Source organism: Helianthus annuus, chromosome 14 (assembly GCF_002127325.2).
Source record: "Helianthus annuus cultivar XRQ/B chromosome 14, HanXRQr2.0-SUNRISE, whole genome shotgun sequence".
Lineage (NCBI taxonomy): Eukaryota > Viridiplantae > Streptophyta > Magnoliopsida > Asterales > Asteraceae > Helianthus > Helianthus annuus.
Window position 1 is genome coordinate 76,599,897 of NC_035446.2, and position 11,466 is coordinate 76,611,362.

Consider the following 11,466-nt stretch of genomic DNA (forward strand, 5'->3'; position numbering starts at 1 on the left):
TTCTATATTCCGATGTTAACTTTTTTATAGACGAGTCAGGTCAAATATAATACGTTTTTGTTTAAAGAAACCATTTTTACGTGCATATTTTTACGTACGTTTTGCTATAAATTCAAGTTGTTCTACGTTTTGAGGTAAACTTTTTTGGGAAATGATTTAATTCAAATATAATATGTTTTCGTGTTTATTTTATGTATGTTTTGTAAAATTTGTTTCGAACCGAGTGGAGTCAAATTATGGTTTTTTTTCCTCCCTTTTTTTCGAAAGCTCTAATTAATCTCTTTCGATTACATGTGTATATTTTCCTTCATACCTGTTACGTTTTCTGTGTATGAGTTGGGTCACATATAATACGTTATGATTGTTCGATATGAATTCCATTTACTTTACGTTTGATCCAATCACAATGCTTATACATGTTACACTGAGTTCAACTGGATACGTCGAAATTTGTGTTTTCATATGGTTAATGCATCATATAACGTTTGGACTAATCCATTCAATATTTACGATGTACCCGCGCCGCAACGCGGACGGGTCTTAACCCTAGTATTTTATCAAGTACCAAATTAATCAAAATAAACTTAACCGGTAGCCTAAACCCCAACAAGCAAGCAAATATCTTGCAGCCTCCAACCGCTCATCACCGCCGTATTAGTCAAAACCCTACCGGAGAAGATGACCACTCTACCGCCAAAGAAGAAACAGAGAAATCGAAAGCCGGCCAAATCAGACGCCGCCGGACAACGAGCACGACTTGACTCCCTCCGGTGGACCTCATCTCTTCCCGACGACGGTGACGATCCGTTCTCCGCTTTCGCCGGATTAAATGACTTCGAAGGAGGTTCGTGTTTGCTTTAGCATTAACTAATTGTGACTTTTTTGCTGATATGTTAGGGTTTATCGGTTTACAGCTCATTATCTAGTTAATTGCTAATGAGTGATTGGATATATTACAAATGAGAGATTTAGGGTTTTAGGTTACGTGAATTTAGTTCATTTTATTTGTAAACAAGTATTGTTGTCTTCTTGATGTATTATATTTGTTAGTTTTAGAGATTAGTGTTAAGCTATGCAGTTAATGCGGTAAAATATCAGATATCGGTCAAGGACCGATATTTGAAATATAGGTTATCTCGGTGAGATATTGGTGGGATATCGGTAATTTTAATATAATGCAGAATTTATATATATAGCAATTTAACACCAATAATTCAGTGATATATCGGTTATATCAGTCAAATATCGGTCAATATTGCCGATAATATCGGTACCGATATTTTACTAAGGGGCCGATATGACCGATATAACCGATATATCACCGATATTAACTGCATAGGTATTAAGTTAATTTCGTCTGAACGTATTGTAGAAAGGAAAGAGACTGGAATATAGTGAATGTTGAAGTGTTTGTAGGTTGTTAAACATAGATTTAAGTATCGTTGAAATGTTATTTGTTTATTACTTTCTTTTGCTTAGTTTACATTTACACCATAGTAGATGAAGGCGTTCGGCACATTCATGGCGTGACGGATGAGCCTGTCGTCAAGGCGCAAGGTGCTTAAAAAGCGAGGCCTGAGCTAAGCAATGCACACAGTATAAATAAGCCATTTTTAGCTGTTTTAGGCTGGTTCTAGGTCATCTTTAGCTGTTTCAGACCTGTGCATATCGGTTTTTGTTGCATGATTTGGCCGGAATTTGCGCTTGTGTGCCTTGATGGATGCAAGGCATTATTGCTGCGCTTTGACTACTATGGTTTACACCCTTACTTTCTTCAAAGATTTTGTCTTTACACAAGGCTTATGTTGTCTTATAAAAATGGGTATAAATGATGGGTTGTTGATAAATTTTTTAGTTGAATCTTTGGCTTTGTTGCTGCAGGTGTTTTGTCTCTTGACGAGATTGATGCGTCCGAGTATGGATTGGAGCTTCTTGAAGGAATTTCAAAAGGAGGGAAAAAACAGAAAAAAGAAACAAAGCGGAAACGCAAAGAGAGTAATGGTGATGAAGTTATGGAACCGGAGGATGCAGATGGTGAGACTGTAAAGGAGGTTAAAAAGAGCAAGAAGAAAAAGAAGAAGAAAACAAAGAAAGCTAAGAAGCCCGAGGAATCTAACGACAATGAAGAAGAACCAGTTAATGGTAACCGACAGTTTAGTTTCAAATTGTTATTTTTACAGTTGCAGTGTAAGATATTATTAAGTTCTTTTTCCCTAAAACAGTTGCAAATACCAATGACAAAACTGATGTTGAAATTGCTGAAGAAGATGAGGTTGATGACTCTGAGTATCATGCATGGTATGAACTAAGGCTTCATCCATTGCTTATGAAATCAATATGCAGGCTCAAGTTCAAGGAGCCGACACCTATACAGAAAGCTTGTATACCCGCAGGCGCTCATCAGGGAAAGGTTAGCATAGGAAACTACGGTCTAATTTTTTTTACCATTATACTTGCTTCTTTTTGATCATTTTTTTTATAGGATGTCATTGGGGCTGCAGAGACTGGGTCTGGTAAAACACTAGCATTTGGAATACCGATTTTACAACGTCTTCTTGAAGAAAGAGAGAAATTCGAGAGGCAAGCTGCAGAAAGAGGTCAAGCGGATGAAAAAATTGTTTCCAAAGGTTTTCTAAGAGCGCTTATTATTACTCCTACTAGAGAGCTTGCACTTCAGGTACTTGTAATTTCATACATTTTACTGTATTTTTCGCTCGTCTTTCTGAATCTCGATAACTTTTGTGATTCTTTTTTTTTTTTTTTTGTATATTTAGGTTACTGATCATATGAAGCAAGTGGCGATAGGGACTGATGTTAAGGTTGTCCCTATTGTTGGTGGAATGTCAACAGAAAAGCAAGAACGGCTTCTGAAAGGAAGGCCTGAAATCGTTGTCGGAACTCCAGGGAGGCTATGGGAACTAATGTCAGGTGGAGAAATTCATCTTGTTGAGGTATGTTGGAGACTTCCTATGTGTAAAGGATAACAGTTAGAACAACATAAGTAGGGCTGCAAACGAACTAAACGTTCAGCGAACCGTTCGGCGGGAAGTTTGTTTAATAAATGAAATACCTCGAACAAAAAAATTGTTCGTTTAGTTAAATGAACGAACATGAACAGAGGCCGCTTTTGTTCACTTATGTTTGTGAACGTTTGGTTACGTGTTTGTTTTTGTTCAATGTGTTCAATAGTTTGTTAGTGCTTTTAATTTTATATTTAATTTAAATACTTCAAATTTGACAAAGAAAATATTTAATTAGTATCACTGTATTATATATTCTTGTATATTCTATTCATGAACGCTTGTTTGTGTTCGTTTGTTTTTATTTGTGTTTATGAACATTAGAATGTATTCATGAATGTTCGTTTGCGTTCATTACCTAAAAATCTAACATTAACAAACGAACATGAACACGTTCATTTACTTAACGAACGAACACGAACAGAAAACCTTGTTCGTTAAGTGTTCATGAACAGTTCGTGAACACATATATTTCCTTAACAAACAAACATGAACAAGGCCTTGTTCGTGTTTGTTGAGTTCATTTTGCAGCCCTAAACATAAGTTAAAATCTTGCTTTAGTCATCTTTACTATTTTCACAGTAAAAATTACGCTTGCCTATAACTTTGATTTGTTGATGAATATTGCAGTTGCATTCATTGTCATTCTTTGTGCTGGATGAGGCTGACCGGATGATAGATAACGGTCATTTTCAAGAGTTGCAGTCAATTATCGACATGCTTCCGATGGTCAGAGAAGGACACGCGGAGGATACTGAAAACTGCGTGACAGCTTCTGGCTTTCAAAGGAAGAAAAGACAGACTTTCGTGTTTTCTGCTACCATTGCCTTATCTTCTGATTTCAGGAAAAAGCTTAAACGTGGATCCGGGAAAACAAAACAAGACGGTGAACTAAATTCAATCGAAGCTCTTTCTGAACGAGCTGGAATGCGGTCTAATGCTGCAGTTATTGATCTGACGAATGCATCAATTATGGCAAATAATCTTGAGGAGTCATTCATCGAGTATGTACTTTTCTTTCCCTTTTTTTGGGCATGAAGACAACATCTTTTCGAATGATATAGTGTCGAATATAGCTACAATGGGGTTTTTTTATTTGGTTTTTGTCTTTTTTTTTTGTGTACGTCAACTCAAATTTCAGCATTCACACTTACACCCCTTGGTTATTTAAAATCTTTTATAAAATGTCATTTTGACCCCCTCAAGTTTTACGTGCTAATTGTTATGTACATGGTTCAAATATAATATGTTTTCGTGCTTATTTTTATGTACGTTTTTTGTTGGTCTACGTTTTTCACATAAATTTTGTTCAAAAACGAGTGGGATCAAATGTAATACGTTTTCACCAGGCGATATAAATTCGAGCTACCTTACATTTTGACGCCGCCGCAACGCGCGGTTCCATCATTTAACTTAAAAACCTTATTTCTTGCATGCTTATTTTTAAGTACGTTTTGGTATAAATCCAAGTTGGTTTACATTTCGACGTAAATTTTTCTTGGTAATAAGTCAGGTCAAATATACTATGTTTTCGTGCTTTTTTTATTTGCGTTTTCAGTTGGTTTATGTTTTGACATAAATTTTGTTTGGAAACGAGTCGGGTAGAATGTTTGACGGTATAAATCGGAGTTGCTTTAAGTTTCGCCGCCGCCACAATACGCGGCGGGTCAAAATACTAGTTATTAAACAAAGAAGAAAGCCATAACTTGAATCCCTGCAGGTGCAAGGAAGAAGATAAAGACGCGTATTTATATTATATATTGTCTGTTCATGGGCAAGGACGGACTATTGTGTTTTGCACATCGATTGCAGCCCTTCGTCATCTTTCTTCACTTATGAAGATTCTTAATGTCAATGTTTGGACGCTTCATGCACAGATGCAACAGCGTGCTCGCCTCAAGGTTAAATATTTCTTAGAGTAAAATGCCATTTTCGTCCGTGAGGTTTGGCCAGTTTTGCTACTTTCGTCTAAAGGTTTGTTTTTGCGCATCTGGATTCAAAAGGTTTGAAATCTTGCCATTTTCATCTGGCTCGTTAACTCCATCCACTTTTCTTTGTTACGTCAGGGGTATTTCCGTCATTTTTGTTTACTTAAAGGGCAATTCGGTCTTTTCAGAGGTATTCTGTCTTTTTACGTAAAGTGAAAAAGACTGAATTACCCTTTAAGTAAAAAAAAGATGGAAATACGTTGACTTAATGGAGAAAAATGGATGGAGTTAACGAGCCGGATGAAAATGGCAAGATTTCAAACCTTTTGGATTTCAGATGCGGAAAAACAAACCTTTGGACGAAAGTTGCAAAACTGGCCAAACCTGAGGGACGAAAATGACATTTTACTCTTTTTCTTATATTAAAACTTTCACTATACAACAAGATAACGTCATTTTGTTTTCTTCTATTTCATACTTTTACGCATCTTTGCTTAAATTGCAGGCAATTGACCGTTTTCGTGGAAGTGAACATGGAATACTTATTGCTACAGACGTTGCAGCTAGGGGTCTTGACATTCCTGGTGTTAGAACTGTTGTCCATTACCAACTTCCTCATTCTGCAGAAGTACGTTGATTTTTTTTTCTTAATCTGCTACCATTGGCGTCTCCGTATGCTGAGTTGGTTTAACTGTCAGGTATATGTTCATAGAAGTGGGAGAACTGCTAGAGCTTCTGCTGATGGCTGCAGCATTGCTCTGATTTCTCCAAAGGAAACATCTAAATTTGCTTCGTTGTGCAGATCATTTTCAAAGGTTGGTGATTAGATCAGAGGTTCATTTAGAGACGGAATTTTCGACCCGTTTGTATATGAATGGGTCAAATCAGGCTACATTTTTCTAGCAGGTTAAAGCGATAAACTAAAAAGTAGCTAATAAGAGAACTGGTCGAAAGTCGCTTGTATATTACTAATGCAAATTATTCTAAAGAGTAAAATGCCATTTTCGTCTCTGAGGTTTTACCAGTTTTGCGACTTGCGTCCAAAGGTTTGTTTTTCCGCATTTGGATCCAAAAGATTTAAAATCTTGCCATTTTCATCCGCTTTGTTAACATCCATTTTTCTCTGTTAAGGTAGGTGTATTTTGTCTTTTTTAATACTTGTACATTATGCTAAATGCTTGTACTTAAAGTGAAAAAGACCGAATTGCCCTTTTTGTTAACAAAAAAAGACGAAAATACCCATGCCTTAGCGGAGAAAAATGGATAGAGTTAACGAGCCGGACGAAATGACAAGATTTCAAACCTTTTGGATCCAGATGCGGAAAGACAAACCTTTGGACGAAAGTCGCAAAACTGGTCAAACCTCAGGGACGAAAATGGCATTTTACTTGATTCTAAAAGAGATTTTATTGAAACTATGGGTTATTTATAAAAATACAAAAAGATTAGACAACAAATTTCTGTGGTCAATGGAACCCAATGGGTACCTGTTTGACCTCATGCCATTGAACTGATGTTTGCGATTCGTCTCTGTTTTGAATACAGGAAAGTTTTAAGCAGTTCCCCATAGAGGCTTCATACATGCCTGAAGTTTTAAAGAGGCTATCTCTTGCAAGGCAAATAGACAGGGTTTTGAGAAAGGAATCACAGGTAAATTTGCTTTTATCAATTCTAAATTTGTTGTAATTACACATTCAGCTCCATCCGTAGTGCCTCATAAATATCTTGTTGTAGGACAAGGCCGATAAAAGCTGGTTTCAACGAAACGCTGAATCAATCGAATTGATTGTAGATGAAAATGACAGTGACGATGAAACAGCAAACAAGATCAGGAAAAAGAAAGCGAGTTCTGCTCAACTTAAAAAGCTACAACAGGTTCTCTTACTGCCAAATATCATTCTGATTAAGCTGAAACATGTCTTGTACACATCAACACATTCCATTTGCTGATTGTGACTATTTTTTCGTGTGGTCAAACCGCAGGAACTCAGTTCTTTGCTTTCTCGTCCACTGCAACCTAAAACATTCTCAAGTCGATATTTAGCAGGGGTATGATTAAAAGAAGTTAACTCTAAACCCTTAAACCCTAAGCTTTTATCAGGACTTTTTAACATTTAGTTTGTTCTGTTGCAGGCTGGTATTTCGCCTCTTCTGCAACAGCAATTTGAAGAACTAGCAAAGCAGAAATTGTCGGACTTTGGGAACGCAGGTGATACCAACAAGAAGAGGAAAATGGTTGTTATCGGTCAGGATTGCGTTGAGCCACTCCAAGCACTCAGGAGTAGCGGTCAGGAGGTAATGTTGGCTAATCAATATATAGATATACTGTATCTATATATGCATGAACCATGTCACATTCTCATGACTTCATTTTGTGTTTCTAGATTTCCATGGACACTAAAGGGGCTGCAGAAAAACGAAGAAACTTAGACAACCTACGAAGAAAGAGGAAAGAGGATAAAAAACGTAACCCCCTCCCCGGAAAATCATGATTTCATTTTTCGAATAATAATCCCGCTTTTATCTTGTTAATAATATTGCATTTTGTCATTCAGGGTTGCATGATCAGAAGAGAAAAGAAAGAAAAAGGTTAAAGGCAGGAGGCGATTAAAGCTACAAGCAGGCCAAAATTTTGTTTCAAACACATTAGTTTTGATGTATCAGTTTTCATTCCAATACCAAATGACAAATGAAATCAACTTTGAACCCTGTTATGTATATTATTCGCGCATAGTACTGAATATCAATACATTTGTGCAAGTTTATATGGTTTTATAAGCTATAACAGTTTAGTCCATGAACCTAAAAAAGGGAAGACCGCAATCAACAACCTCAAAAGAAACGGCGTCTCACTTCTTTTCACTCTTCTGCTCATTTTACTCTTCGCTTGCTTTCGGTTTCTATCTTTATTAGATCTTGTTTTTCTTCCATCCAGTTCTTCCCAACCACCAAAGCTTGAAGATGAACCATTGGTTTTGTCACCACTTGACCCATCTCCTGCAACCCATGTTTGATACCCTGTTGCTCTCTTACTTTCTCCTTCCACATACTCTTCTTGTTCGTCGTCTATATCCATATAACTGGCACCACGTGGTGGCTGCCGCGGCGGCGGTTGTTTTCTCTTGCTCTTGCCTCGTCGCCTTGTTTTCATTTTTGGCATCCCCCATACGGTTTGAAACAACAAAGAAAGTGCGGATTGGCCCATCGGAATAGCTAATGCCATGAGAAATGCTTTTGGTCCTGATGTCAATAGCAATGATGAGATTATTGCAGGAAGCATCCATCCAAATGATCTGAACGCCTGCACTGGTTATACATAAATACATACATTTATTAATTCAATTTCACTTTGCATCTCAAATGTACAAGTAGGTCAACGTTTGACTTTTTAGTTCATTAATATCATAACATGACCACCCATATTCAAAACTGACATGGACTATGTTATCTCATTTTCACTTTGCATCATCTCAAATGTGCAAGTAGGTCAAAGTTTGACTTTTTTAGATCATTAATATCAGAATAGGACCACCATATCCAAAAATCAAAAGTGGCATGGACTATATTGTTTCATACTAGCAGGCAGGATATCCGCGCGATGCGGCGGGAGTGACATCGCATTGCGATACTCGTTTTTTATAGTTTTCTTATTCATATAATAATTATTGTATCATCATTGTGATAGATATACATAAAAAATGAAGTAATCGGGTAATCCATTTCATTGTGTTGTGCATGGTTCGGTCGGTTTGGTTATTATCCTCAACCAAAGCCGAAACCAAAGTCATCAGTTAGTCTATTTTATTAACCAATCGGTTTTCGGTTAATCACTTCGGTTTATTCGTTTAGATTACGGTTTTTCGTTTGGTTCATTTAATTCCAAGTAATAGCAAAAACCACATATGGGCTAAAACTTTTGCTTAGAAATATATGAAATTAAGGTATAAATACATGAAATGAAAGTATAAATATATGAAATGGAGATATAAAATATGAAATATATGAACCGGAGGTATAAAAGCTAGAAATATATGAAAATATGAATGACTCGGTTCGGTTCTACTAATTTGGATAAACGAGATTACAAAAAAATTGATAACCGGTTTTTGGTTAATTCGTTTTCAGTTAATTCAGCTTTTGGTTGATTTCGGTTTGGTAAGTCTGTTTTCGGTTTGGTTTAGGTTAACGATTTAGTTATTGCTCACCGATAACCGATTTTGGTTAATAACCGATAGGTGTGCGTGCGATGTGGCGGGAAACACAGACATTGTCACAGTGTGCATTGTTTGGTTGGTTAGATTATTATCCTCATCGAAATCGAGGTCATCGATTAATCTCTTTTATTAACCAATCCGTTTTTTGTTAATCGGTTTGGTTTATGCAGTTAGATTGACGATTTTTGGTTTGATTCGTTTAATTTTGGTTAATAGCCAAAATCAAATTTGGGCTAAAACTTCGATTAGAAATACATGACATTTAGGTATAAATACATGAAATGGATGTATATGTACATGAAATAGATGTATAAATACTTAAAATGGGGGTATACATATGAAATACATGAACTGAAGGTATAAAAGCTAGAAATATATGAAAATATGAACGGTTTGGTTCAGTTAATTTTGGATAAATGAGGGTACAAAAAATGATAAGCGTTTTTGGTAAATTCGGGTTTCGGTTAATCACTTTTCAGTTTTTGGTTGATTTCGGTTCAGTTTCGGTTAACGATTATCACTCACCCTTAGACACTGTTAATCACGTAACATATCAATTTTTAATTAAATGAACTATAGTAAAGATGATGGATATAAATGTAATCTAGATGAGATTATTAAATTGACGGTATTTAATCACTTGACATTCCGTAGCAATTAAATATTCTGAGATAAACTTTAATCACTTGTACACTAAGGCATCATCTACTTGTACCTTTTAATCCACACATCAATACGAACCAAGACAACTATCGAAACGTCGATACAAAGGAGCAGGTCATCATGACACTTTTGGATTTTTTTTAAACATTACAGTTTATAAGATATGTCAAAAAAATACGTAAAATAATTATAAGTTTGATGTGGATGCGGAAAATGTAGGTAATTACCCGTAATTATGTTAAAAGATTTAAGTATAATTATTGTTTAGAAGTCAAATTTACCCTTATTTCAAGGGTGTATTTGTAGGGAAAAGTTTTTATATTTTTTGTGTGTAAAATTTCTAACATGGTATAATGCATATAACACAGTATAGATCAACTTTGCAGATCAGTCTCAAATAGGGCTGTAAACGAACCAAACGTTCAACGAACAGTTCGTGAACCGTTCGGCGGGAAGTTCGTTTGTGTTCGTTTGTTTAGTTTACGAACACGAACAAAAGATTTTGTTCGTTTAGTTAAATGAACAAACATGAACAAGGTCCTGTTCGTTCGTTTATGTTCGATACTTCATTGGTGTTTTTAGTTTTTATATTTATTTAAATACTTCAAAATTCAAACAAATTAAATATCTAATAAGTGTCGGTGTATTATATATTCTGTCCAAGAACGATTGTTTGTGTTGGTTTGTTTCCTAGTGAACATTAGTTTGTGCTCATTTGTGTTCGTCAACGTTCGTTGCCTAAAATTAACAAACAAACACGAAAAAGTTCATTTCCTTAACAAACGAACACGAACATAAAATCTCATTCGATAAGTGTTCGTGAACGGTTCGCGAACACATATATTTCTTAACAAACGAACACGAACATAAAATCTCATTCGATAAGTGTTCGTGAACGGTTCGCGAACACATATATTTCTTAACAAACGAACACGAACAAGGTCTTGTTCGTGTTCGATCGGTTCGTTTGCAGCCCTAGTCTCAAATATGCAGGAAATGTCCGTTTTGACTTTTTTGTTGTGGTCAAACTATATTAAATAAAAATACCTTAAAAATCCACACACCGTCAATGAAGTCCTCAAGAATGTCTAGCCACTGATTCGAATCATCATCATCATCTTCTTCATCTTCAAAATCATCATCAAAGTCAAAGTTCCTTGTTCTGAATGTCTCTGCATTAGAGTCCCACCGGCGATTGGCGTGCAACCGGAGAGGAATAATAATACGTCGGGGGTTTATGGAGAAAGATGAAGTCGGAGACACCGTCGGCCAGGGTTGCAGACGGTGGGATGCTGGCAGCAAAGCCGGCGGCGGGTGTACGCGAGTGAAGAAAACCATCTGGTCACCGACCAGATATGTTATCCACAGGGGACTAACAAACATCCAACTGGGATTCTTGATAAAACAAGTGCTTTGTTGTTTTATTGAGGTTCATTACCTTTTTATTGTTAATTACATTTATGCCCTCCAGTGGAAAAGAATATTTTGAGTTGCTTAAAATATGATAGGAATATTGGATTTTATATTTTAATAATTTGTTCGTCAATAGTTTTAATTTCAAAAATAGTCACTGACAGTCCCAACTATTGACATATTGACTATCAATGGACCCTAACTAACAGAACCCTAACGTCATTAATC

General features: G+C 36.1%; 2 protein-coding genes across 2 annotated transcripts; one reads left to right on the forward strand and one right to left on the reverse strand.

Annotated features, from left to right (window-relative positions):
• The first annotated feature begins 568 nt into the window (after positions 1-568).
• On the forward strand, positions 569-7,723 carry LOC110908454 (DEAD-box ATP-dependent RNA helicase 13). The gene is made up of 15 exons (XM_022153401.2): positions 569-844; positions 1,882-2,142; positions 2,223-2,410; positions 2,483-2,677; positions 2,775-2,951; positions 3,651-4,024; positions 4,741-4,921; positions 5,454-5,576; positions 5,647-5,763; positions 6,494-6,598; positions 6,683-6,823; positions 6,932-6,997; positions 7,082-7,243; positions 7,333-7,414; positions 7,504-7,723. Exons 1-15 carry the CDS (start codon positions 679-681, stop codon positions 7,557-7,559), a joined length of 2,394 nt encoding a protein of 797 aa, XP_022009093.1. The 5' UTR covers positions 569-678; the 3' UTR covers positions 7,560-7,723.
• Positions 7,632-11,227, reverse strand: LOC110908455. Its single transcript, XM_022153402.2, has 2 exons — positions 10,873-11,227; positions 7,632-8,249 (listed from the first exon to the last, which is right to left on the reverse strand). The coding sequence occupies exons 1-2, from the start codon at positions 11,206-11,208 to the stop codon at positions 7,728-7,730; spliced, it is 858 nt and encodes a 285-aa protein (XP_022009094.1). The 5' UTR covers positions 11,209-11,227; the 3' UTR covers positions 7,632-7,727.
• Positions 11,228-11,466: the final 239 nt, after the last annotated feature.